Source organism: Opisthocomus hoazin, chromosome 2 (assembly GCF_030867145.1).
Source record: "Opisthocomus hoazin isolate bOpiHoa1 chromosome 2, bOpiHoa1.hap1, whole genome shotgun sequence".
Taxonomy (NCBI): Eukaryota; Metazoa; Chordata; class Aves; order Opisthocomiformes; family Opisthocomidae; genus Opisthocomus; species Opisthocomus hoazin.
This window is the reverse complement of record NC_134415.1, coordinates 47,611,118-47,638,288: the sequence shown is the minus strand read 5'-3', so window position 1 is coordinate 47,638,288 and position 27,171 is coordinate 47,611,118. Positions and strand designations below refer to the sequence as shown.

Genomic DNA, 27,171 nt, shown 5'->3' with positions numbered 1-27,171 from the left:
TGTTATAAATGTTACCAGGCCACTTATTGCCTCTCCCCCTTTTTCCAGGAGGGTTACTCTTCTAAAGAAAATGAAAGATGAACTCATTCTCCTTGAATAATTATAGATTAGGCTTGTAAGCAAAAGCAGGACAGAATATTCCTTCCCTCCTTATCAGGATGTTTTGTACCTTCTCTGCCCATTTCTTATTTAAAGTCAAAGCCTGGTAGATAAAATAAACCCCCAAATTAGGCCCTTAAATTGATTTCTTATCAGCTGAATACTGCTTGAATAGTTTCTCTTTAAACAGTACCTCTGTTATTTTGAAACCTGACTATCAGTTAAGCAGTAGTAGGTAACTTCAATATCTGTATTAGTCTTTTAATCACAATTCAATAATCCCTGACAGGATACGAAGGCTTCTGCCTACCTTGCCTATTTGGTTTGTGCCACACCGTTCTGTCAAACTCCACCTGCTGGATGATAATCTTTTTACAACAAGCCTAGAGCAGTTTTTGTTTCACCAGTGTTGATACAACACCTCGATATAATGATAAAACTGATTGAACAGTGTATCTGATTATATATTCTTCATGCTTTTCCTTTCTACCATTCTCTATCAGGACTACAATCAAGTGAAATCTCCGGGCAGATCATTTTTTCTAAACATCTCAGGTTAATTGGCCATACTCATAAGTAAAATAAATTTCTGGTAATGTAGTTACACACAGGAAAAGTCATAGTTGCATGTCACAGCTAAGGAGAAAAAAATTAGACTTCATGCTTTTCAACCTCTGATAGTAGAAACGCAGAAAGTAATGTGCAAATGTAAGTTTTAACTGAAGTACCACATTTAATTTTTCAAATGCTATGAGATAAAAGAACAGGTTAAAAAATGCCTTGGAACTCCAAAAGACTACCAACTCCAGAGAATGCAAATTCTAAGCTAATTAGTTAATTTGAAACATACACATCCATCTGAGTGCTAGATGACTCTTCTGCTTATTGCTCCTTTCAGTGAATTAAATCAAATCACAATAGTTACATTCTGTTAAAGGTACAATGAAGCCTTCAACTTTACTTACGGCTGAGCTCTACTATTCATGTTCAGAAATATCTCTGGCTTTGAGGGTGGAAGGAAAAGTAATTGAATTTGAGGGCTGCATATGAAAGGTAGCAACCTGAGATATTTTTATAATAGAGAACTTCACCACTTCCTTATACACAAGCCAAATATTCACATCTTGAGTAACTGATTAATTTTTTACCCATGATTTCCAACCCACAAAACCACATTAAGTTAGATCTATGTATTTGCTGATATTTTCTCGTATAGTAAGTCTTATAAATACACTTACTATCAAGTATTGTTCTTTATTATGAAATACCATCCTTTAGGAATAATTCAAAAGCTGGAAGAGGCATTACATTTGAAAACAGTAATTTCATCAGAAGTTGGGAAAGCGTATATTCACTTAGAAAACTGCTCATATATTTCTCTCAAAACAAAAAATGAACACCATTTTACACATCTGATGTTGTAGCATAGGCAATAAAAAAACACAAAAAAAGCCTGCTGCGTGCATTATTTCAGAATTTTGTCACAAAATAAGCATAAGACTATCTGCAAATGAGAAGTTTTACAGAAGTTAAGTCAACTATTATTTCTGATGAAGAACTATTTTTTTCCTCTTGAAAGAAGTCCATCTATTTTTGCCAGATCTCTAAATGAAACTGTTGCAGAACCTCTCTGGGCTGGTCTTGCCTAAGAAAAAAAGAGAAAAAAAAACACATAGGGCTAATTTTAAGTTAAAATCATTTGTGAAAAGCTTTTAAAGCCTCAATAATTTAAAAAGTACCTTCAAACAGAAAATAATTCAGCTTCACATTACCTGTGTTTCATGGAACTTCCAGCCAATCATGTAGTAGATCTGAAATGTGGCAGGTACTGAGCCATCGCTATTTCCATACATTTCTGTTAGTGTCAGAAGGGAGAGGCAAAAAGTTACACAGAACATCAGTTCTACGAAATACTTGGTTCTCAGAACACTAGAACTAAGTAAGACATGGTCATCACAATGACTCTTGGTGAAAGAATTGGGACAATAAAAATATCTCATACCAGTGCATCAACATAGTTCAAATACTCTCATTATAATTAACGTTAAAAATATCTGTACGATAATGGTATTTTGTTCTATTCCAAAATGTTTGTGTTTTTTTTTCCTACATACCGGTCAGAGAAAAAACATAGAAAATGCGTTCTTAAAGTCATTTCAGATTAACTCACTACCTCTCAAATACTTACCTTGGTATATTGCAGCAGCTGCCAACATTGTCTCCCTGTGTAGCAGAGGTTTTCTATTCCAAGCGCAATTACTCTCCCCCATACCTAAAAATATGTTTTAGCTTTAAGAAAAGAAGATATAGCATATGCCATGAGTTAAGTGTCATGCACTAATGACAGATTTTTATTAAACCAGAACATAGAATCCTCTGAATCTCACTGTAAGAGAGCGCAACATACCACAAATAATTAGGTGAGTTTCTTACCTATAAGAATCCAAGCCTTTTAATGCCAATGCTTTGCAATTTACAGATTGTATTGCTGGGAATGATTTCAAATTATTACTTCTTCAGCCTGAGTCTTCAAACATTTAGGTTTTCTGGTATAATTTACTTTAAGCACGAGTACACAATGTTTACCCAGACATGCCACTCATGTTTTTTTCTTAACAGATAAGCATCAAAATGAATATCCCAAGAGATTTTTAATAAAAAATAAGATAACCACAATTCTAATCTCTTAAATAACTTACTGCATCTGAATGTTTCTGCAGAGAATGAAAGTTTTATTTCCATTAAGGAATTACTCTAAACAGCAGCTGATCCAGAGTGAGAAGATGCCCTGAATTGCTCTGTAAGTAATACCTGACTGCATATGAAAGACTATATTACAATCCACAACAAATGCAATCAGAATACTAACTCAATTGTTAAGCATCTTAATTGTTTTTTGCATTCAGCTACTGGAGAGAGTCCAGCGGAGGGCTACGAGGATGATGAGGGGACTGGAACATCTCCCCTACGAGGAGAGGCTGAGGGAGCTGGGCTTGTTCAGCCTGAAGAAGAGAAGGCTGCGAGGGGACCTTAGAAATGCTTACAAATATCTGAAGGGTGGGTGTCAGGCGGATGGGGCCAAGCTCTTTTCAGTGGTGCCCAGTGACAGGACAAGGGGCAATGGGCACAAACTGAAGCATAGGAAGTTCCGTCTGAACATGAGGAAGAACTTCTTCACTCTGAGGGTGATGGAGCACTGGAACAGGCTGCCCAGGGAGGTTGTGGAGTCTCCTTCTCTGAAGATATTCAAGACCCGCCTGGACAAGGTCCTGTGCAGCCTGCTGTAGGTGACCCTGCTTCGGCAGGAGGGTTGGACTAGATGACCCACAGAGGTCCCTTCCAACCCCTACTATTCTGTGATTCTGTGATTCCTCAGACGACTCCAATTTGAGGGTCCATTTACTCTCATTCCAAATCAGTTTCCTGAATGTCCTGATACTCGCGGAGGCCGGCAAGAAAAGCTAGTGTGTGGGATACAGGCTTCTGTCTCCCTTTCAGGGCTTTTCAGCAGCTTACACTGAACAGACTCTCAAAGAATGGAACTACAAGGGAAGCAGAAAATTCATAGCAGACCACAAAGTAGCAAACCTTTGACTTCAGCTTCGCAACACAAATCTGCTGACAGGCATTATCTCCTGAATCACTAGGGATCAGGAAAAAAGTTCCCTGTTACAATAAGCTTTATTTATTATTTATTTATTTATTTTTTAAGTAAGAATTTTTTTTTACCATGAGGGTGGTGAAACACTGGAACAGGTTGCCCAGAGAAGTGCTAGATGCCCCATCCCTGGAAACATTCAAGGTCAGGTTGGATGGGGGTCTTAGGAACCTGATCTAGTGGTAGATATCCATGCTCATTGCAGGGGGGTTGGACTGGGTTCCTTACAACCCAAAACATTCTATGATTCGCAGTTAAGAAACACACAGGGAAACTCTTCTCTGTCTGCACTGCTGATACACAAAACATTCATGTTTCCAACAAAGTATATACTTGCCTTGCAAGTCCTCCATAACCTCAAACAACCCTGGGTAGTTGACCTGAATTTCGTCAGTATCCTAAAAGAATCGAGAAGCTTAGTTTTAGAGCATATCAAGTTAAAACAGTAACAGTATGCTAGCCTTCAGAGCTGCTAACGGACTATTCATCTGTCACTTCTGCTCAAACTGCTTATTTCTCAGCAGAATATACTGTTTTAACATGTCTAAAAAGTTTAGTAGCCCAAATGCAACAAAATTTTAATCAAAAGGACATTATTTTCTTCTTGGTTTTAGAAGAAACAGCAGAAGTGTCTGAAGTTTTTTCAAGCAGGTCCAACACACTCTGATGTTTTACCAAGAAAATCATCCAAATTCTCCTGCGCCACTACCTAAAGATACACTTCAGTTGGTTTCATTCATCACAGTAAATCCGAGAACAGAGACAGTTGAGGCTATTTCATAAACTTATTCAGCAAGGTGCACGACATGCAGAAGAAAGCACTACATTACTAGTACATTCCTAAATAGCTTTTTTTCTATACTAGCAGCTCTGATGTGCTGGATTGTTCTATCTGATTGTTCTTTTATTTATAACTACCACAGTCAGGGTGTTAAAGCCAGCTCTCGACAGCAGATGTCCCAAATCAGAGACAGCAGTGAATGGTGATACATGAGGAGAAAATCCCCCTTCTCTCTCCAATTCTGCTAGCTGCAAAGAGCAGCGAAGCTCATACAGAGTGTCTCCCCCGAACATTGCACCAATAAATACTCCATCTGGCTTAAGAACTTGGTGAATCTACAACAAAGAAATAAAGTTAGTTAATGTTTTTTGTTATTAAGCTTATGTAACTAAGAAGTTCTTAGGGCTTTTTTTTTTTTTAATTGAACTATAGCAATTGGTATAGTAGTTGTAACAGATTTTTAATACTGACTGTATTCCGCAAGGCAAGCTGTGCCAAAGCTTTTGGTAACACTGCAAGATAAATAACCTGTCTGAGAAGAGACTATTTGTTCTTAAGAAAGAATGAATACCCCGAAGTTACACTTATAAACAAGAAACACAAAATGCACTGTGGAAATCTAGGGTAGAATATTTTCAATGGGATACTCGTAAAACACTATCTTCAATTAATTTACTTTTGAAAATAAGGTAGACTACTTTTACTTTCTCAGATGAGGGCAGCAAAAATAGTTTTTAATGGCTTGACTGAAGGGAAATGGAGTCCTTAGTTTCCAGTAGGCATTTTTTGACTTCTGAACACACATTAGAGTAATGCAATTCTTACTATGTCTACCCCTACTTACTTTATCTAGCCAGAAGAGCAGTATCATGACTCAAACGCCAAGGCTGACAACTGCTTTCTTGCTTAGTAAGTCTTAGCCCCCTTCCTACTCAGAAGGCCAACAAATTTATATTTTCTTTTTTCCTTAAGAATTGGCAATGATCCCTGGTTTAGATATCCAGAAGAATCATATTACATACTTAGGCTAAGACAACAGCAAATCTTCAGTTTACCTTAAGGATTTGAAACAAAAATTTTTTAAACTGTTTTCTAATTAACTATTAATCAAGCTACCTTTTCTATGCTAATAAAAAAGCCTTTAATTGAAATTTAAGCAGTTAAAGGCAGTTTCCATTACTTAAAGCCAGTGGTCCCAAAGTAAGAAATGAGCATTCATGCTGAAAGCTGGGCAAGAACCCCAGTTCCCTTCCCTCTGTGGGACATTATAACACGTCAGTTATTTTTACTGTGAGGGTAAATACATTTGACACACCACATAACACTTAAATTCCAGAGAAAATGATATATTTCTTTCCAAGATTTTTTTAAGTACTGAAGGCATTCTGATTTCTATTTTTATTATTTCCATAATAGCAGGGTACTCCTATTCATACCAACAGGTGACAGAATAGCACTGTAATGTCTGCCGATTTGAAACAAATATAAAAACAGAGTTCTGGTTAAAATATTCCTTGCTGTTGCTCCAAGGTTAGCTAATTTGAAAAATGTTTTCACATGCAGAAAGGAGCTGAAATAATCCAAAATGACACTTTTCCCAGTATCAGTTTGTTTTCTCTCCTCAACAAATATTTGCTTCATTTCAAAATCAAAAAGCCTTTATCTGATTCAAGTTGTATTTCAAAATAAATAGCTGAGACATACAAATAATACAAGTTCCATACACGAGTTCTGGAGAAGTTAGATTTAGAAAACTCTTGTACTATAAGTAGTAAGAGCTAACACACAATAAAAATCAATAACATTGCCTTAGTTTACTTCAGTTACCATGATCTCAGCTGTTGAGACTATAAAATACTATACAGACATGTTGTTTCATCAATTTATTCCAAATTAAATTAATAGAAATATCAACTGATGCTCCTCAAACTGTCAAAAATACTGCAGAAAATACTTGTATGCAACATGAGCTATTTCTGTGCATATTTCTATTTAAAGAAGACCTGGAAATACAGAGCGCTCTGACTGCCAAGTAATGGCAAGTGTTAATTTTTAGTATTAAAAACAGCTTCTTACCTCTCTAAAAGCTCTCGGAAGGTCATTCACCCAATGTAAACTGAAATAACAGAAGCGTACGTTGCACATCAAATAAAGTTTAGGGAATACAAATAATTGTTACATTATTTAAGTATGTTTCAGAAGCCAAACAATAAACTAGTTTCTCAAGCTGCAAAAGTTCTGAAATGCCTGCCTAAAAGTGATACTAAATAAAAATGAAAGTTCATACAAATAGCTTCCAAATAGCTTTAAGTTGAGAAGATGCAAGTCCTGAAGACTCGTTTGTCAAAATGCAGGAAAGAGAGAAGCTACACGTGTTCTGAAGGAAAACAAGCAAAACAGTAAGAACCACCAGGAAAGCAGTTTTTCCTACTGTACATTCATATTAACTACGCAAGTACATTTATTATTGCTGTTTAATGGACCATTAATCTTTCTTTTCTTCCATGAAGTTACTCCAAAAAGAACTTTTAACATCGTTAACCAAAAAATAAAATGCAAATAAATGATTAACACGCACCTTAAGCTGCTAACAACAAGATCAAATGCATCTTCTTTGAAAGGAAGGAATTCCTCATCAGCTACAACACTGACCACAGGGATTTCAGATTCTACAGCATTTTTCTAATGTTGGGTTAGAAGAAAAACAGCATCAGAAACTCACTTCTTTTGTTTTCCTGTATTTTAAAATTGAAGTACATTAGCATTCAGAAAGCTACTTACTAAAGCATTCTCTGCAATATCAACCTGAATAAGTTTTTCAACGGTATCCTGAAATAAAATTTTAGAAGTGCATCAAATATTTATTTTACAAGTTAGCATTAGTCATTTTTTGGAACACTTACACATATTTAAAGTAAGTTAAAAGAAATCTCTTTAACACTTGATAAAACTTTACCTAAAGCAGAAAGCATTTGCCCTCCTAATGTAGTAATTAGTAATTGCTCCCAGGGAGAACAGCTGAGGTAGAAGCAGTAACAGAAAACACATTCTGCATTTTAGGTCTAAGTTCAGTCAGATGTAAACCATGGTTTAAAAGCCAATGAAGTACCTTTACTTTGGGCACAGTTCACGCAGGGTAAACTGTTCACCATTTAGAAGTCTCCATAAAGACACTTCTCTCTAACAGCTAAGTGCGCCCAGCAAAGACTGATCAAAAAGCCATGCGTATGCCTACTCAAGGCTGAAGGTTTACTGTCATACAACAGATCGCTTCCCTTGCACTACTCTCTGTCTAGTCTTTAGTGACAATAAGTGTACAATAACAGCCTGCACAACACACATCTTTGAACTGCAGCTACAGGTATGAGACTGAAAAAAAAAAAAAAAAGGAGTTGCCTCATCAAGAGTCAGAGGATTGTTTTAAGCTCATAACATAGTCCGATGTGAAAACAGAGGGATAAATGCGTACTTATTTTAAACACTTTTAAGGATGAAGAGACAGTACCTTGGTTAAATGTTGAGCTATGTAACCTCTTCCTGAGCCAACATCCAAAGCAAGAGGAAACGTCCTAAGGGATAAATTTAGCAACGTAAAATGTAATCAAAACTTCAGCTATTTTAAGTTTTACACTGTACTACTAAGTTTCCAGCCACCTTTTCGGACCAAGCGTACCGACCATCCTTCTGCGGTTACCGCTGCGAGACGGCTCGGAGAAAGGCGCTCCTAAGCCAGCGATTCGTCCCGCGGCCGCGACCCCGCAGGACACGGAGCGGGGCCCCGCGGCGAGGCTCACCTGGTGATGTCAAACACCCTGTCCGCTATCCTGCCGCCGACCTACGGGGAAAGCCCGCCCGTCAGCGGCGCGGCGTACCGCCCCCGGCCGCTCCCCCTCCAGCCGCTCTCCCGCCTTGCCGAGGGGGCCGCCCCGGACCGCCGCCCCCACCTCCTTCCGCAAGTAGTCGCACTTGGCGGGCTGGGCCTGCAGTGCCGCCCAGTTCTTCTGCTTCCGCTTCAGCCGCCGGTCGAAGGGGCTCAGCGCGCCCGAACCCGGCGAAGCGCCGGCGGCAGGAGAAGCGGCGGCGGCCGCTCCTGACAGGGCCCAGAGCCGCCGGCGGCAGCCGCCGCCCCAGCCCGCCGGCAGCACGGGGTGCCCGCGCCCCCTCAGGGCTCGCGCCCCGACGGCCGCGGCGCCCATGGCGTCGGGCGCGCGCGCAAGAAAGGACACCCCGCCCAGCCTGCCGGCTTGTCCCCGTCCCCCCCTCCGCGCCTGCCGCGCCGACTGATTGGTTGGGAACGGTTTGTCCTGCCGCGGCCGCCATAGCGCTGCCGGAAGTGGCCGTGTCACCGCGTGGTGGATTGTGGTGGTGGGCCTCTGCGTGGGGGAGTGCAGCCGGGCGGGGAGGCGGTGGCGGCATCATCAGCATCATCAGCAGCAGCAGCAGCAGTTAATGGTCGGTAGGCCGGGGCCGGCTGGGCAGGGCGGTGGGCCCGTCGGGGAGGCTCTGTCGCTGAGCCGCTGGCGGTGGTGGTGGCCTGAGCTCGCCAAAACGCTCGCGTGCTTGCTGACTGCGCTCCTAACTGGCGCTTTAAAACATGGGATGCCCTGGTTCTGTGGGAAGTACAGGGGTGAGGTGTGGCGGGCAGTGAACCTGTTCGGGGTTGACAGGGGATCCCTTCAGATTGTGTCTGCAGCCGGTGTGGCCTTCCTAGCTGCGTGTCCATTATCCAAGGAAGCCAAGGTTTTTGGCTAAGACTGTGGTATTTATATGATTATTTGTGAGTCATTTAAATTGCTGCATGTGCTTTTTTATGTGCAGGTTAGAAATCTCACTTTGCTTTTAATTTTTTTTCAGTTACATTTCTAAATCTATGCTAGTCTATTTTTTTTTTTTAATCACAAGTGGTTGTGGTTTTTTTCCCATAATATAGATGTCCAAGTCTTCAACAGCACCAAAAATGTCATCCCAAGAGGAAATATTGAGCGATGGGCGATTTAGCTGTGTTACAAGGGATCCCAGATTTTGGGAGATGCCAGAAAAAGAACGTAAAGTTAAGATTGACAAACGGTTCCGAGCGATGTTTCATGACAAGAAGTTTAAGCTGAAATATACAGTGGATAAAAGAGGTCGCCCTGTTAACTATACTACTACAGAGAACCTCAGGAAATTTTATACCCTGTCAGAATCTGACTCTGATCTTTCAGAAAATGATAGTAAAGAATATATGGAAAAGAAGAAAAAGAAAAAAAAAGCTAAACATAAAGGAGAAGCAGATTCTGCAAAATTTCTGTCTAGGAAGGAGAGCAAAATAAACAAACAAGGGGTGGACCAAACATGTGAAGTGGTGACCACAGCAACAGAAATTGATCTATTTCGGGGAAACAAAGGTGTTTTACACAAAGGGGAAGACAAGCAAGGAGGTACTTCAGGAGGAAGATCAATGTCAACTCAAAGCAATCAAAAGTCTTCACAACCGAGTGGTACTAAGTCAGTTAAAGCTCCCAGGAGGGATGGTTCCCTAGGAGGAAAAATAAAAGAATCAGGTTGGTTATTCAGATAACAACTAGAATTTGTCTGTGTTTGGATGTTGTTGCTTTTGTTTTATTTGTGGAAAATCTTTTTCTTGCAAGATCAGTTGTAAAATAGGTGACTGGCTTGGATTCAGTGTTGTTGAAGAATCAGATTTGGTCAGCTCTTTTGGTCAGTGCCGATTCTTCAGCAAGATTGTGAACATCCATGTTATTTTCATTGCTGGAGCTGAAATTGTTGTTTGGCTACAAAAGTAAAACGTGTAGTAGTGTGTTTATCAAAGTGAATAGCAAATATAAGGTCTGATACCATGAATGCTTCTGCATATCAATGCTTGTTGGCTGAAAGCATAAGGATGGCAGCATCAAACCATATGAGAGGGTATTAGAGAGAACAGGTGACTTGAGGAGCAACTTTATTTATATTGCTTGTGCATGCATATAGCCGACATTATTGAAATCTGATTTCTACTTGTTGATTCTATACATATAAATAGAATAACAGAATAGCGTTTTTTCAGAGTTTGAGATTGAGAATGCGGTTGTGGGCCTAAAGAGCAGTACAGTAGACAAGCTGAAGAGCCAAGACTGATGATTTATGTTTTTCACACTTCCCTGATGTAATTTGTTCCTGCGTCGTTATACAGTTCAGTTCTGTAAATCTGTATGAAGAAAACCTGTGTTCTTTTCCTCTTTGTAAAAGATCATATGTAATGACAATATAAAAATAGATACCTGATGCTTATCTTTCAGTGACTGTATGTACAGACACCTGTGAAAAACGTGACATCAGTAAAAGCCAATTAGAGGAAGAAATTTCTGCAAATGATGATTTTGAGTGTGCAGAATCAGAAGAAGAGGAGCCAGAAGATGATGGGGAAACAGGTGAGGAAGAGGAGCCAGAAGATGATGGGGAAACAGGTGAGGAAGAGGAGCCAGAAGATGATGGGGAAACAAGCGAAGACAACAGTGATTCAGAAGATGATGAAGAAAGTGATAGTGGGCCTGATCTAGCTAGAGGCATAGGGAACATTGAAACGAGCTCAGAGGATGACGAGGATTTAAATGAACTATTTCCAAAGGAGCCGGAGATAGAACATTCATGGCGCGAGCTAGATAAAGATGCCCCTCGTGGAGATGAGGTAATGATACTCCTACATGTGAAAAGTGGCTACATGACAAACTCAGAAATGTACACTGTTATGAGTTCATTGTAGGCCTTTGTCTGTGAAACAGTTTGTGAAAGAATTTTTTGTAAAGGTTTTTCAGCCTTTTAGTTGCAGAATGCAGGTGGTGGTGAAATTGGCTGAGAATGAAAGACTTGAGGTTTTCACTGGTGTCTCCCTTTCCGTCTAAGCAGAGGCTTACCTGTAGATAGATAAGTTATCTGTAAGTGAAAGAACAAACAGAACTGAGCTTTCCAGAAATTCTAGAATTTAAATATTACTGCTTTTGTTCACTACTGATTTCTTTCACTTTTTTTTGAACATAGTATTTTAATTTGCCTTTTAAGAAAGTAAGAAATCATTAGACAATCAAGTAGGACTTTAAAACAGCACCATTAGTGTGTAGTAAATCGCAGTACACTAGTGCGGTTCCAGTACTGTGATACTAGTTGCTATTGTATGATGATAACAAAATCCTAAGTGCTGATGTTGTAACTGTAGTCCTAAATCTGTGATTGGCGCAGTCCATTCTGCGGTACTTCAGTAGTTACGTGCTTTTTATCTGCTCAGGCGATGGCTGCGTCTGACCTTTGCTAGTTTAAGTGATACACAGTCTTGAGGAAAATGCTTCTTTTATTTTTTTCAGCAGGGTTTGTTGATGACTGATTTTTAGCAAGGATAGTTGCTAAAGAATTGTATATTCCTCATATCAGTCAGCAATTAAACTTAATGTCCTTTTTTTTTTTCCTCCTCTCTGTTCAGATTACAAGTAGATTGGCAGTTTGTAATATGGATTGGGATAGGTTGAAGGCTAAAGATTTGCTGGCTCTATTTAATTCTTTCATGCCCAAAGGAGGAACAATATTTTCTGTTAAGGTAAGACCTGATTTCTAAAATAAGAACGAAGGGAGACAGTTCTGTGGAGAAGCAAAAGAGATATTAACATGATGAATGAGAAACTGAGTTGCAATTTAACTTGCTGTATTAGAAACAAACGTGCTGCTTTTCAGCAATGGGCATGTATTTGGTAGAGTTACGTCCTGAAGCTGTTAACCTCTTGTGTTTATGAGCTTGGCTCTAAGTGCTGTTTTTCTGAGACCAGTATGAAGTTTTCAAGGTCTAGTAGGGTGGACACAATGTTTGCTTGGCTACTTTAATATTCATGGTTTTTGTGGTAGATAACCCATACTTAAATCTGTCTATTTCTAAATGCTTTCCCACCCCTTTTATCGTTGCGTGACACTTCTTGTTTTTCACCACTTTTGAGTTTATTAATAAACTTACTAAATTCTGATCAGTTGTTTTCCCTTTTTAGTATTTGCCTCCAGTTTTCTGAGAAATGTTAGTCAAATACCGCTTTCTGGAAAGGGCCACAGTGAAATGAACAAAGTCAGGGTTTCTTTTGTTCTTCATCCCTCCCAAAATATTCTCATTCTTAACAGGGAGTTTGTTTATTCTACTGTCTTTTCTGTAAATTAAAGTTAGGAGGGTATTTTTGTTTATGGATTTGTTTATGGAATTGTTTTATGGAATTGATCCCTTTACTGATTTTAGAGAAAAAAGAAAAAGTCTAAAAGGCTTGGTGAGATATTTTTGTTTAGTTGGTGTATATTATGCTGCTACAGTTAAAGATTTACTTTTATGTTGTTACATTTGTAGATATATCCTTCGAAATTTGGGAAAGAGAGATTGAAAGAGGAAGAACAAAAAGGACCCGTGGAACTATTCGATCTTCCAGAGAATACCACAGAAAAAGACAGGTATTAACTTTATCTTCAAATGAGAGATATAATATTTCTAATTCGTGGTGAAAATCCCAATCAGCTCGTGTTTCCAAAATTTCATATGTGGAAGTCTCCTGTGGATGCCTTAATTTTACAGCTTTTTCAAGGAATATTTTACATCTGGCCCTGGCTCATTGTCAATGCAATGAATATATGCATTATAATAAAACTAGAGAAAATTTTCTTGTTGATAATTGAGTTCAGAATTTTTATTATATAGCTCAATGGAATAATAAATGGAACAAATGTGTGGAGAGCTTAACATAGCATTTGTCCTCTACAAATTGCAATTCATGCAGTAAACTCCCATTGTTGCCTACTGTCAAAATTTTTATCTGTATACTCGGCAGGGACCTTAACTTAGGGACCAGACTGAGATTTCATGAATGCCACCAACAGCAGCCCTGGCTTACTAGGCTGAGCTCATCAGACCTAGCATTGTTCAGGCTTCTTCGGCATGTCTTTTTTTTTTTTTTTTTTTTTCCTTTTGTTCTGCTTTTAAGTCTTGTCTGTATGGAATTTAAGAAGTTCTGCTTGTATATTTTTCCAGAATTTCCAGATGTTTGGCAGCCTGACTGGGGCCGTTTTTGTATAATACATTCCACTGGACTGCCCTGTATTTGGAAAATCTGGATGCTTCTGAAATAAGTGCAGATCCCTTTGAAGAGAGTCTCTAGTGCATCAGGGAATTGTGTGATGAACTCGCAGGGCATGCTGAAATCAGCTTCGCTGGGTGCATCAAGGTGCATACTGAAGCATAGGATTTACCGCTTAGTAGGCTTCAGAAATTCTGGAATACAACAAGCAGATATCCAGATATCTCAGAGATACTCCAGTGATACCTGTGTATGTACCCTCTAAATTCATGGGACAGGACCTCAGCCCTGCAGTCTCTCTCCTGCATCCTTCCAACAATTCATCCACTTCTCAATCTTTTTTTCTGCTTTCTTTTTCTCTTGTGTCGTCTTCTATGACACCACCACCACCTGTGCTACTCAAGTTAGTATCTTGATTCCTTTCCTCAGCTGTACCACTTTTTTGCTCATCACTCCTGTGCTGCCTTTCTCTAGGATGAGGATCTGTCCTTACAGCTCCCAGTTTCTCTTACGTTCTTAATGTGTACCCTTACTTATGTATGAACATCTTCTTCATCAACCTTGTGAAGAGCCAGGATAATTGCAAACAACCTGAGAAGATCTATTAAATGCTACTTTTCGTGGCCTGCACAGAGCCATACAGAGATGCTACTCTGTGCCCTGCACAGGGACTCTAACCTTACAATGCCTGTGGGAAGCAGAGTCAGATACAGAAAGTGTATGCTTAATAAAACTGTGTGAATTAGTCTTTTTACTAGAGTAAAACTGAGTAGACACTCGTGGAACTTCATGCTGTTTTAACATCTACTCCTATTATAAAATCAGGAGAGTGTTCAAATGGTGCGTATCTTTAATGACTTGAATTAAAATATTTTGCAAATGAGAAGTTGTTAAAACCAGCTCATTTGATTGTGGTGTTTTCCACTTTTGCAGTCTTTACAGGGAAAAACTGCGGGAGTATCAATTTAAGAGACTGAAATACTTCTATGCAGTTGTAGAATGTGATTCTCCTGAAACAGCCAATAAAATTTATGAGGAATGTGATGGACTGGAATTTGAAAGTAGCTGTTCTTTCATAGACCTGAGGTAACTTCAGTGGTGGCTTTATTGTATGTTGGGCTGGGGCGGGGAGGAAGAATTAAAGCTTATTTAGAATAATTTGGAGTAAACTATGTTGTCTTTGTTCTGTAACCAAAATGAGACATGTAAACAAATTAGGCATCCAGTGAGTTGTTTGGTTTTTCTTTGATGCTTTTCTTTCTTATTTTTGAGCATTTTTACTGGACTATGAAAAGTTTGAGAGGATCTCTGCATAGAGAGATTATTCTCAGAGTAGTCAGGTAAAATGTTCTGGTTGCATCTTTAACCTTTTGGCACAATTAAGTGTTAGGATTTAGAAAACAGAACAACATAGTCTTCCCATTCCCATTTGCCCCCAGGGGTGCAGAAATCTTTTTCAGGGTCGCTTACTACAGGGCAAGAACGTTGCTGCTGTTGTCATGAAGCTGCAGTAGATTACTATGCTAGCGTCTATGAATGAGCTGGAAGCTCTAGTATTTCAGAAGTCATGTTAGGGAAAGAAAGATTTTTAAATTGTAGTTGTGCTTTATTGTTAGTATTTCCTTTTGTTACAAAAAAAAAAATAGCCTGAGCAGAAGAGAAGCTACTAAATCATAGCAAGTTTTGACAAAAGCTGGCTTTGTCTGCTGGGGCCTGTGTTATGGGCACTCTTGGAAGTCAGTGAAAAGGTTTTTTCTTTGAATCATTTTCTGGAGGAGCTGAATTTGTTTGCTTTGAACCATTCTGGAGAAGATGACCTCTGCCAAATGAACATGTAACTTTTCATGCTTTTAAAGTTAGAAGGGTAACGTTTTACAACAGACACAGCTGTTTGAATTTCTCCAATGCTTTTCCTAATCTTCTACTTGTTATATTTTACTGTTGAATAGTATTCATCATATTACATTTGCATTTTAAAAAAAGAAAAAAAAACACGAGTTATTTTTCATGTAATGCATAAAGGGTTTTTTAATCTATCTTACTCATGTTACACATGACTTCAGTCTTTTAAACATTTTTTCCATAGTAATTGTAATGTTAAAGATGTACTAGGCTTTCCTAAAATGTTTTGAATTTTTTATTTATTTGTTTCCAAATTCTATTTTATTCACACTTTCTTCTGAATTTTTAATATTAAGCTTTCTGAAAAAGATGATTCTTAAAACAAACAAACAAACACCCAAAAAACCACCACTGACTCTGCCAATACCAGACTGAAATTTGTTTAGTTTGCTTCCCCAACATGGTGGTGTTCTGCATCAAAAACCTGGGGAATAGCTGTGCAGAAGCTGGATGGTTAATGTTACATGTGTGGAGTACTTGTCCATTTCTTTTGTTTCCTTTTCAGACTTGTCAGCTTTTTCTTTTAGCAAATTCTTTTGTGCTGATGTACCACGCTCTTGAAAAGCTTAGAGTGTTTACACTTTGATTTCCCAGAGTATTTGAATAATAACATGTTTTATTTGCCTATAAGATTTATTCCAGATAATGTTACATTTGATGATAAGCCCAAAGATGTAGCCTCAGAAGTGAACATAGCTGTGTATAAGCCGAAGTACTTCACATCTGCTGCTATGGGAACTTCAAAGGTATCTTTACAATGTTTTTGTAGTGTTTTTCTAATTTGTTTAGTTTTCTTGTCAGCTTATAAATAATGTAAGTAGTAGGGTAAAGATTCCTGATTACCTTCACCATTTCGAAGTAAAGACATCAAACATATTTAAAGATGTAAGCATGTTACAGAGCCACAAGTTGCAACCCCATAAATAAGCTCAAGTTTTGGATTTTAAAAGAGATTTGTCTTCTTTGTTACAAATTAAATACTATGTTTTGACCTCATTATACCTCTATTACAAGTTGCCCATGGAATTACTTTGTTATTCACAAGTAAATCTTCTAATTTGCCTAAAATGGGTATTTGTGTGTAGCTCAACAAGAGCCTTTTCAGTGGTAGGGTCAGGCTTAAACAGTTGCTTCCCCTCCTTGTAGCTATTCATTCCTACTGTCTTATGTGACAGCCACAGCTTTTCATCTGGCCATGAAATAAGCCGGCTTAGAGAAGTTATTAGTTGAGAAATAAGTAATTTCTGATGGGTCATTTTTCAGTCAGATCTCTTTCATTTTCTGGTTGAGGGTGCAGTTGTGCAAACACTTTTCATTGTCCCCATTGCGATCCATGGGTCATTCCAGGAATGAGTTGCTGCTGGAAGAGGAAAGGAGAGGAGCTGGTGGCTGCTTTAACACCAGTATCTGCTGCCATGAAGGAAGTTGGCTTACAGAAATTTCGTGTTACAGAGCCCTTCTGTGCATGATGAGACTTCATTCTTTCAAGTAGTTGAAACTCCTTGAAACTCATTATAGAACAAATTCCAAAAACTTGTAATTAAATTTATTTTAGTAAATAGATATTATAGCTAACTGTTGAAATGGTGATTATAGCTAACGGTTGTAGAGAACATTAGTAACAGGGTTTACATTGCTTCCTAAATGGCAGGTATCAAATATTTTTCCCTAAAAAGACAGAGTTACAAAGCTTAATTTTAGTGTTTCAGCTTCTACAAGAAGTGGCATTCTTATTTTTCAGGTAGATATCACATGGGATGAGACAGATCATGAACGAGTAACGTCACTTAGCAGAACTTTTAAAAAAGACGAACTTCTTGACATGGATTTTCAAGCTTATTTGGCTTCATCTAGTGAAGAAGAGGAAGAACAGCAGCAAGGTATTTATATTAATAAATGTTATCCACAGAGTCATTAGCTGCAGTGTGTTGAATGGAAGTTATTGAAATATGTAAATTCCAAATCTTTAGAAAATGCTTTGAATGTCATCTTTTACAGGAACAATATTATTCTTGTTGTATAAGAGCTGTGGTCAGATTCTACTATGAAAATAACTTGCCTTTCCTCCAGAGCTAAACATCTCCGGAAGTGGCATATACTTTACTTTTTGTGTGTGTGACCTAAAGGTGGAGGGAAATTGGTGGTGAGCAGATTGGTATTTTTTGTTCGTTCTTTCCATTTAGGAAATAAATGGATTGATGACAGAATATTGATAGATGCTAGGCATATTAACATGGAAGCCGAGTTCTTTAAATTTACTGGAACTTGACATTCCTTTTTGCTTTTTTTTTTTTTTTGTTTGACTTAAATACACATTTCCAGTGTTCTTTATACATGTTAAGAAAACATGTACAAGTTTTTAAAATGGTATTTGTAAAGCCACAGTTGAGATTCATTATGCAAACCTGAGTCTGATTCTCCAAATGAATATCACTAGTATGACCCCAGAATTACTAGATTCTTTTTGAAGACAAAGTGTCTTAGCTGAATTTGGAGTTACAGCTGACTGAGAAGATTTGTTAGTGAGAGCTGGACTTAAGCATAATCACCCTAGCTTTAAAACAGCTTTTTGGTTTTCATTTCTGTACTGCAAAATCTCTTCACCTGGTGTAATTAATGTTTGATTAAGCAAAGTATAATCATTATAATTTGAGTGATTTCAATTAGCAAGATCACAGGTGATATAAATAATGGCTTTTTTTTTACTGATATGATAAATCTGTTAAAGAAATGTTGCTTTTCAACATATATTTGAATGATTTATGTACAGAGTGTGGTAGCTATTCTGTTCATTTAATGTTGAATGAAGATCTGCCTTTCTGTGAAGTCTAAGTAACACTGATCAAAAATTACCAAATTGTAGATGATTAGGAGTTGTCCTAATGACTGAGCCCCTCAATAGCTGTTTTCTGAATATAAGTTTGCACCTCTGAGTGTAAGATAATTTTTTCTCCCTTTTTTTTCCTCCTGCCACTCTCTTTATTTTATTTTTTCAGGGTACCTTAACATTTCTCTGTCAAGTTTGGCAATACCTACTTTAATCTCTTCATTTCTGAGATAAAATTATGTTCAATAGAACTGGAGGTGCTTTGTTTTCAGAGGAAAAGCCCTAGTTTGAAATGGGAAGTGGTTAATGACTAAATGAATTGGGTACAATGCTTGCTGTGGACATTTATTTACAGGTTAATACAGTGTTTTGTCCTTGTCATGGCTCTCTATACACATACGAAAGTCTCTGCAGGGCAAGGAGCTGCCCTAAGACTGTGCTTGTTGGGATGGCCTAGACAGGACATTGAATGCACTCTAGACCTCAGAAGGTCCTGAGGGAGATGTGGATTGTACAGAGCTTCTTCGCTCCAGCAGTAGCTCTTCTTGGGTAACCAGAGAAGTGTGAATGGCAGTGGAGAAAAGCTGTGCTACGAGGCTTCTGGTACTCCTAAGCTATAGGTCTTACATAGTGATGGGAAAGGTAAGCAGAAGAGCTTTTTAAGGGAGCTTTGTAGTGTAGTAGTAACATCTTTCAAATGCTTTTGGATTCACATAACTTCTGAAGAATATAACGAGAATGTCATCTAACTTTGTAAGGTACGTGTATCTTCTGTGTATGGTGGACCAACATGTAAATTCCTGAATTACCTTGCTCGTTTTCATTCTAAAATTCAGTCTGCTCTTAATTAATAATATATATAGCCTAAATTACAAGGCAATGAAAACATCGTTAAGCTTTAATCTGATCTTTCAAACAGCGGTTGAAATTTATTTTTACTGCATTAAAGCAGGTTGTTGCAATCAGAAGAGTTTGGAGCGTGCAAAAGAACATTACAGATTTTTCTGGTTACAGAGTTGGGAAATCTGTCAGAAAGCTCAGCTTGGCAATATCTTGGCAGGGTTAATGTCCATTTGTTTCTCATATTACATAAAAATGCATGTCTAAACTACGCCTCTGTGAGCTTTAGTTTCTCCAATAATGTGTAGTAAAGTATCTAAATGGGAGCAGTAGACGCAAAGGAAAGCATTTCCATCTTATTGTATACTGCCGCCATTGTAAAGAATAGTATTTGTAACAGGGTGGTGATGAAAGCAAACATCTATAGGTGAGCAACATTTCAGAAATTTTAAAAAATAAACTTCTGTTGCTGGGAAGGAAAATAAATTGACCTGAAGTAATCTTATCACACTCATAAATTTTAAACCTGGAAACGTCTAGATTTAGATGATGTTGTAAAAAGTAAATTATTAATGGAGAAATTATGTTGCTGTGTCGTCAGCATGTTCCTAACTTTTTATCCACTCAGTTATATGATACAAAACAGGATTCTATCTGACAGGATTCCATCCTGCAGAATTATGTGGAATGGGACACATTGGGAAATGCATAAATGGGAAAAATCAATGACAGCTGTTTGAATGGAAATGTAGGAGTGTGATAAGAAGGAAAAAAATGTTCTGAACTTTTATTCATATTTAACTTATTAAAATGTTTTATTTATAAACAGTTTTTTGTTGACCTATTCTAATCTGTTTTCTGTAGTAAATTTTTCAAGTTATAATATGTGTGTCATGAATTTAAGTATTACTATTATACAACAGTTTTGTAATGTCAGGTGTTTCAGTGACCTAGTATGTCGTGGTTTGTAGCACATCTCCTTTACATTGCTTCTGAATTTTCTGTGACTTGGATGCATTTGTTCAGGTTAGGAAGCATTTGTGGTGTGCATCAAATCCAGGCTGTAATTGCCATTTTGACCACGAGCACCAGTGACTTCGTGTGTGGCATTGTAAAAGATGCTTCAAATTAAGCGTTATGGAGTTTATGCCTAAGCTTTTGTTCTGTTTGTTTTGCAAGAACAACATCTTTTCTGCTGTTCTGCTTTGCACAGCCATACAGAATACCTGAATAGACCGTATGACATAATACTTTTATCAGTGTATTTTTAATTAGCTGTTCATAATGGTATAATCATAGAATATCCCGAGTTGGAAGTCATCCACAAGGATCATCAAGTCCAAGTCCTGACTCCACACAGGGCAACCTAAAAGTTAAACAATGTACCTAAGAGTTGTTGAAACACTTCTTGAACCTTGAGAGGCTTGTAGGGAACTCCCTATTGAGCCCTGCTCTCCACCGTTGGGGTTCTAGCAGGGAGTACAGTCTCTTGTGGTATTTGGCTTCCAATACAACACTACAAAGCCAGTAGATCTTTTGTTTTGTGCTGCTGCACCAATGCCAGAGGTGCGCAAGTGCAGAGAAAGAAAATGTAGATGTTGGGAAGGAGTTGCTGAGTGGTGTTTTACGTTTTTTGGTAATGCTGCTCTTCTTATTTTTAGTGATTAATGTTAAATAAAATCAGACCATTTATTAAATCTTTTTACAATTTTGAAATTATTTGGTGCAATAACTGTCACTAAATGTATAAATTTGAATTAATCTTTAACATTGCATCACACAATAGTGCAATCCTCCTTACTGTCGTAAAAATAAACAGTATTGATATGTGTTTATATTTGCTAGAACTATTATGGAAGGCTAAGAAGTGGAAGGTGATGGAAGTAGAACATGCAATTATTTAATGTTGTCCCTGAATCCAGTGGGTGTTTATAAAATGCATTGAATGGGATTTTTTTGGGGTTGGCTTCTGCCTGTTATTCCTGTGTAGCTGCTCTGGACACTCTCAGGTGTTACTGCTGCTTTGACAGTAACAAGGATCTGACATTTTAGAATATTTCTGTTGGGTTAGTTTTGATATATTGCTACAGTATTTCATAAGGAAATAAGCTAGCAAGAGGAGTTAGCAGTTTATGACTTAGCCAAACTTGAGTGGAATTTCACGGGACAGAATAGAAATACCACAGCCTATGTTTTTTTTATTTCTGTGAAGCATCAGGAGCTTGATACAACTGATGCAGGTGTTGGAGACTTCTCCAAAGCATGTTTATAGGAGCTTTTATGTTGCATTGGTTTGTTATTTAATAAAAAACAAAAGGTGCTTGGAAGGCCAGGAACAAGGCTCATCTTTCCTACTAAAAATTTCATACAAGCTGTTGGAGCTGTCCGGTAACTTAGAATCGAAGAACAGATCTGTGTGTGCTTTTGCAGGCACCGTGTCCCTATTGAGAAAGGGCTAGACAGGCTAGCTCTGATTGCAAGCTTGTTAATCTTGGCTTACATCTGACTGGCTCAGAAGCATGGCTCTAGGAGTGTCCAGTCACCTCTCATACACAGCCAGGTGCATAAAGGCTGAAAAAAAAGCCAGAATGTAATGCTTACCATTCATTTATTGTTATCTGTCTGTTTGAATTCTCCCAGTATCTGTCTTCTCCCTGAAAAATATTTTACAGAAAGATGTGTGATGTGATACACTTTGAATAAACTGATTTTGATTACTTTGAATTCTAAATTTGTTTTTTTTGAATTATAATTTAGATGAACTAATGGGATTTGCACAACTTTTTATTCAGAGTATGCTGAGAATGTGGGAAAGGGGGGTTAAAACCCAAAGTCTTTGTCACTGTTTTCTGGCTCAAGACTAAGGTCAATGCATTCAACTTCTCTTGGCACACTGTAGTACAATGCAATAACCTCTACCTCAGACTTGCTTCTTGAATGCTGGAGTGTAGAGCTTGTTATTTTTCATTCTGCAGATCTACATGCATTATAGGAAGTTTTTTGTGTCTGTCTGAATTTGGGTAACTGCCTTGGATAGAATTGAGACATTTAGTGCGTTTTTATGGTATGGCCATCAGCGTCCAGGTCAGTAGCTGAATTTTCTGGTGTGCCATTACATCACGAGGGGGAATTTTATCTTTCCATCCTTAAAAGAAACTCAGCTTTGCAACAGACTTCTTGTCAAGTGTTCCGTCTGCTGTAATTTTTCTACTCTCCTTAGTTTGTAAGGCTGAGTTAAAAAAAAAAAAAGGAATCATCTACTCGCCATTGCAAGATGATCTTAAACTAAAAATATGATCTCTTCAAAACATTGATTACAAGAATGTCATTTCAGCTAACACAGCTGCCAATCAGCATTTTAATATATTGAGCCTCTGCATTTGTTTATATTTTTGATTCGTTACAGCTTTTAAAAGCAAACAAAACCCCCTACAAACTATTGTATTGGAATGTTTCTGACCTGCCTCAGAATTTTAACTTTTTTCTTTTTAATTCTTTTAACACTTCTGTTACTACTCTGCTTTGAAAACAATAAGAATATACTTGTATTTTGTACTCTAAATTTCATCAGCTTTTGCTTTTTTTGCCGCCAACAGGTGAAGCTTTTTTCGGTTAATTGTACTTCTCTTGCCCTGCAGCTGTTAATGCACCAGAACTTTTTGTTTTGTTTGTGTGTTTTATTCAAAATGTCTTTGAACGAGCTGTTGGCAGAAAGCATTACTGCCTTAATATGCATCAGAAAGTGGTTCCTCGTGTTGTGTAATACAGCATGATACTTGAAAGCTAGTGACAAGGTTATTTGAACTCTGAACAAACCTTGAGAACATATTCAGCTCATTTTCCTTTCTTGCAGCTGTTGTCAAGAGTTCTTTATTTACTTACAGAATCAAAAGACTCTTAAGGGTTTTTTGAAGGCAATGATGAACATTTGACAAAAGAAATTCATGTTTTATCTAAATGAGAAAGTATGACAATATGCATTGCCACTTTAGTTTCACCTAGCAAAATTAGCAAAACCAGTCTTAAATACAAATCAGTAGCCCCTTACTTAACCAGTTTCAAGGGAGCTTTTCTTAGCTTAAAGATTTCTTCAGTTCCCATCCAATATAGCTTTATTTCGCATTTGTATATGATAGCAGGAAGAAGAAACAACAAAATGGCTTGTTTTCTTCTCAGTCTTCAAAACTGAATGCTTTTTGCTTGCTGTGTGAGTAGATGCTTTCTTATGAGATCCCAGCTACTGATGAGGAAAGTGGAAAAGCAACTGCAGTTAACTAAATAGTAAAGATTTCTGCTCCCCAACCAACAACCAGCTTCTTGCGGTGATTGGATGTGGAAGAGAACAATAGCGTCACACCTACGTTTTAGCCAAAGACCAGAGGTCACTCTGTTAACTTGCCACTGCAGTCTGTCTTTCTAGACACCAGTTACGCTGTTCATGAAACTTGATACTGTAGGAAGTGCAGCTTTACGGCTAAACCAGAGAAAAATCAAAAAAGGAGCCTGCTGCAAATCTAGTTTTCTACAGTTCAAGGCACTGCAGCATCTTTAAAGCCTTAAAAGCCGGTTCTCTCTGAAACATTTGTTTCAAAGCTTATTGTAAGTCACATCATAATTGTGCTTTTCTAAAAAAAGGAAGCAAAAAGCCTCTTTCCGTCTTCCTTCATTTGTTAATTCAGCAAGTTGCTGAAGATTAAGGCACTGAATAATTATCTCTTACAGATTCTTGCAAGGTTTGTTTGTTAAAATGTAGCACTCTCTTCAAAATGCTTTACACCACTATTTTTTGAGATTTAGGTACTATCGTGTTGTAAGGCATTCTAAAACTAATAATTGTTTTAAAATGCAGTAAAAGATATTGTGTCCAATGCGTGATTTCCTTTACTGGACAAATTTTCTTCTGTCTTGTCAGATATTATTTTTATTTCATCTAAGCAGAGGAATTCTAAAACTGATTACTCTTTGGAGGAATAATAGATGACAATATTTTAGATTGTTTTTTTAGAAACAATGTGTATGTCTTAGGTATGTTTCCTAAACATTAACTTCAACTGATCACTTTCCTGAGGCTGTCTGTGATAGGTTTACTCTCTCTCTCTAGGTGGTGATGTAGCTCATGAAATGGAAGATGACAAACCCAGGAAAAGCCAAAAAGATGATGAAGAGCAAATTGCTAAGTACAGAGAACTTTTGCAAAGTATCCAAGAAAAAGAGAAAAAACAGGAAGAAAAGGATATAGGAATGGAGATTAAATGGGTTCCAGGTAAGCTTGAAGTTTTCTTTTACTAACTTGGAGGATATGCAGTATTGGCCTGCTAATAGGGATATAGTGTAAGGTGTGTTGGATTTCTAGTAGTAGAAACTGACCTTTTTTTTTTCCCATACATTGAAATCCAGATGTATTAGAGTGAGGGAAACAGAAGAAATAATACAACTGAACTCAGTTCCTCAGCTGTAGGCTTCTCTTTATAGTTTATTGTTTCCCCAGGTTTTTTTGTGCTTACTTTTAAATTTATCGCTTTATAGATTTTCTTGAATAGAGTTCACGTGTTTGCCATAGAGTCATAAAACATACCTACATTTTTAAAAGATGAAAACCAGTATGATTTGGAAATATAGCATAAAATTAGAGGAGAATGGTTTGTAAATCTTACTAGCATAGTGCTGAAAACTTGGGGGAGCAGAAAAGGGAGAACCTGACTTTCCAGTCACACTGCTCTGTGGGAAAGCAAGCTATGAGGAAGGAAAGTTGGGGGATATTTGGTTGTATGTAATGACATCCAGATTTTCATCTGGAAATTAAAAAAGGTAACTTCACCGTATAGCATCCTGCTTCACCGTTTGGCATCCCAGCAGAACTCATCCTGAGATCTGAAATCCATTGTCTAGGTTTTTTTCCTTTATGATGCAAAGACATTCAGACTGGTTTTTATGTTTTGTTTATGGGTGTATGCTTTCCCTGAGATGTAATGAGCCAGTTCAACAACTCAGTACGTGCAAAAAGGGAAAGGTTTTCACTGTGGCCTCTCCGCCTTCATCCTGGCCCATAGCTCATTCTGACTGCGTGTATCAGCCCTGGGGCTTGTTAGATCTCTTTGCAAGCCTGATTTTGTTTGCTAAAATGACAGAACTACTCTAGAAAAGAAGAAATCTAGACCTTTTCCACTGAGTTTGTTTATCAGATAGGCAAATGGAAGCATTTGGTGAATGCTCAGAGGGTTGAATTATGCAGTCCAAAGACTAGGGAATTGTGACATTACCTTTTTGGGGGCAGCAAGGTGCTGTACTGTATGTGTAGGACTGCAGGCTATGTAAGGACACAGCCTAATCTATTAATGTAAATACTGAGACCAGAGATGTAGTAGAATACAGCCCCTTCACCTCAGATGTGTTAATTCCAGCTAGGAGTGCGTATCTAATTATCTGATTTACACTAATAATATTCTGAATTTACTCAAGTATCTTCTCTTGAATATAAATCCCCATTTTTTTAATCTTGTTCTGGTCTCTACGGAGTCAGTGAAATTGATTGAACTGAATGGCATAGTTTTATTCCTAGTTCTTGACGAGATCTGTATTCAAAAGTATAAACTGGCATTAAAAATAGTTGTGTTTCAGTTGTGCTTATATAATTACAATCATTGCTGGCATGAATTCTCCCAAAACTCTTTAAAGAAAGCACATATCATGCATGACAGGAAAGTGCTTGCTAATGCAGCTGTATCGTCATGTTTTGCTTCATCTGTCCACAGTGTGTCAGTATTTGCATTCTTCAAGCTGCTCACTTCATATTTTTAATTCATTGTGTCACTAAGCATTCAAGGCGAGTGAGTTTTCATACACAGATAGCTGTTCATAAGATTTTTACAATTTGTTGTTGCCACCTTTCAGACTGAAGATGGAAACCACAGTTGAAACAATTGCTGCTAGGAATGTGTTCTGTATTTATATAGGCCAGGCATTGTTTAAATGGTTAGAAACACTATCATTTTTTGTGTTGGTTTGGAAAATAAGTTTGGGGTTTTTTTGTTTGTTATACAGTCTGTCTTCCGAAGCATCTTGCACATTGCATGAATGAAGTTCTGTAATTAAAAAAGGCTAAGCAATTTAATGTGGTGCCATAGTTAGGAATCTAGAGCAAACCATTCATTGGAGGAGATGGAAAATTGTTTTAAGAGAGACTAAAGGAAATTTTTTTAGTCTCTCTTGCACAGGGAGAGCAAGAAGTTTTCTGAAAGGCTCTGCCCCTTAATTGTGACTTGCATGTTACAAGTAAATTATATTAACATTTAGGAGCTGTAGTAGAGATGTAATCCAGTTCCCTAATACAGGGGCTCCCTGTGTCTTTGCAGCTGAACTTGACTTCTGAAAAATATTGGATTTGTTTCGTATTACATCCGTATTACCCTTCCTTACCGCACCTTCTTGCGAGGCTCCTAGGACTTTTGCTATATCCTCATCTTTTTTGAGGGAAAGATGGAAAAAAAAAATCCAAAACAAACAAAAGCCCCCTATCCTGATAAATATGACTGACTTTTTCTAGAGTTGGTTGGATGTCTGTGCACTGGGTCAGATTTGTTCATATAATGATGGGTTGAATGTGCATGTGTGTACAATGAAGTTTACATTGGTAGTTTATAGTATTTTGTGTCAGTTTAGCATCTATGATTTTTGCAGTATTTGTTAGCGTTTCCTCATTTCTTACCCTGAAAAAGTGCAATGTATTATCAAAGAGGTTCTGGAAATCATAGATGCGTTCACTTGCCTTTGCTAGTTAGACTATTCACCTCCTGTGACATCAGTCAGTACTACTACTAGCTATTAGCCCCTGCAATATGGTTGTGTCCAAAACAAAAGTCCTAGAAGTGAAGGTGAGTGTCTTAACTTTGCTTTTGAGTGTAAGGCATGGGAACACTTTAGCTTTTACTGGTTTAAGGCATCATTTGAAGATGACGTCCTGCATACCTGAAAGGGAGATACTTAAATTTTT

At 37.8% G+C, this 27,171-nt stretch overlaps 2 protein-coding genes across 2 annotated transcripts in view; one reads left to right on the top strand and one right to left on the bottom strand.

The window, feature by feature from the left end:
* Nucleotides 1-812: 812 nt before the first annotated feature.
* On the bottom strand, nucleotides 813-8,762 carry NDUFAF5 (NADH:ubiquinone oxidoreductase complex assembly factor 5). Its single transcript, XM_075413502.1, has 11 exons — nucleotides 8,483-8,762; nucleotides 8,333-8,373; nucleotides 8,044-8,107; nucleotides 7,320-7,367; nucleotides 7,117-7,220; nucleotides 6,615-6,654; nucleotides 4,676-4,873; nucleotides 4,095-4,155; nucleotides 2,288-2,371; nucleotides 1,872-1,954; nucleotides 813-1,744 (listed from the first exon to the last, which is right to left on the bottom strand). The coding sequence occupies exons 1-11, from the start codon at nucleotides 8,732-8,734 to the stop codon at nucleotides 1,658-1,660; spliced, it is 1,062 nt and encodes a 353-aa protein (XP_075269617.1). The 5' UTR covers nucleotides 8,735-8,762; the 3' UTR covers nucleotides 813-1,657.
* Nucleotides 8,711-27,171, top strand: part of ESF1 (ESF1 nucleolar pre-rRNA processing protein) — a 34,723-nt gene continuing 16,262 nt past the window's right edge. Inside the window, exons 1-9 of the mRNA XM_075413500.1 lie at nucleotides 8,711-8,990; nucleotides 9,469-10,081; nucleotides 10,820-11,208; nucleotides 11,995-12,108; nucleotides 12,892-12,992; nucleotides 14,546-14,698; nucleotides 16,146-16,260; nucleotides 17,256-17,394; nucleotides 24,283-24,444. Of these exons, the coding sequence (XP_075269615.1) occupies nucleotides 8,988-8,990; nucleotides 9,469-10,081; nucleotides 10,820-11,208; nucleotides 11,995-12,108; nucleotides 12,892-12,992; nucleotides 14,546-14,698; nucleotides 16,146-16,260; nucleotides 17,256-17,394; nucleotides 24,283-24,444 (1,789 nt within the window). The 5' untranslated portion in view covers nucleotides 8,711-8,987. The remainder of the gene's footprint in view (nucleotides 8,991-9,468; nucleotides 10,082-10,819; nucleotides 11,209-11,994; nucleotides 12,109-12,891; nucleotides 12,993-14,545; nucleotides 14,699-16,145; nucleotides 16,261-17,255; nucleotides 17,395-24,282; nucleotides 24,445-27,171) is intronic.

Bases quoted from the DNA above. Each gene is read 5' to 3' on its own strand.
- NDUFAF5 (XM_075413502.1), bottom strand. From the start codon at position 8,734: ATGGGCGCCGCGGCCGTCGGGGCGCGAGCCCTGAGGGGGCGCGGGCAC. The intron at 7,368-8,043 runs GTACTGTCTCTT...ATTTTATTTCAG, and splicing joins TAGCTCAACATTTAACCAAG to GATACCGTTGAAAAACTTAT. The intron at 2,372-4,094 runs GCAAGTATATAC...ACATATTTTTAG, and splicing joins GGTTATGGAGGACTTGCAAG to GTATGGGGGAGAGTAATTGC.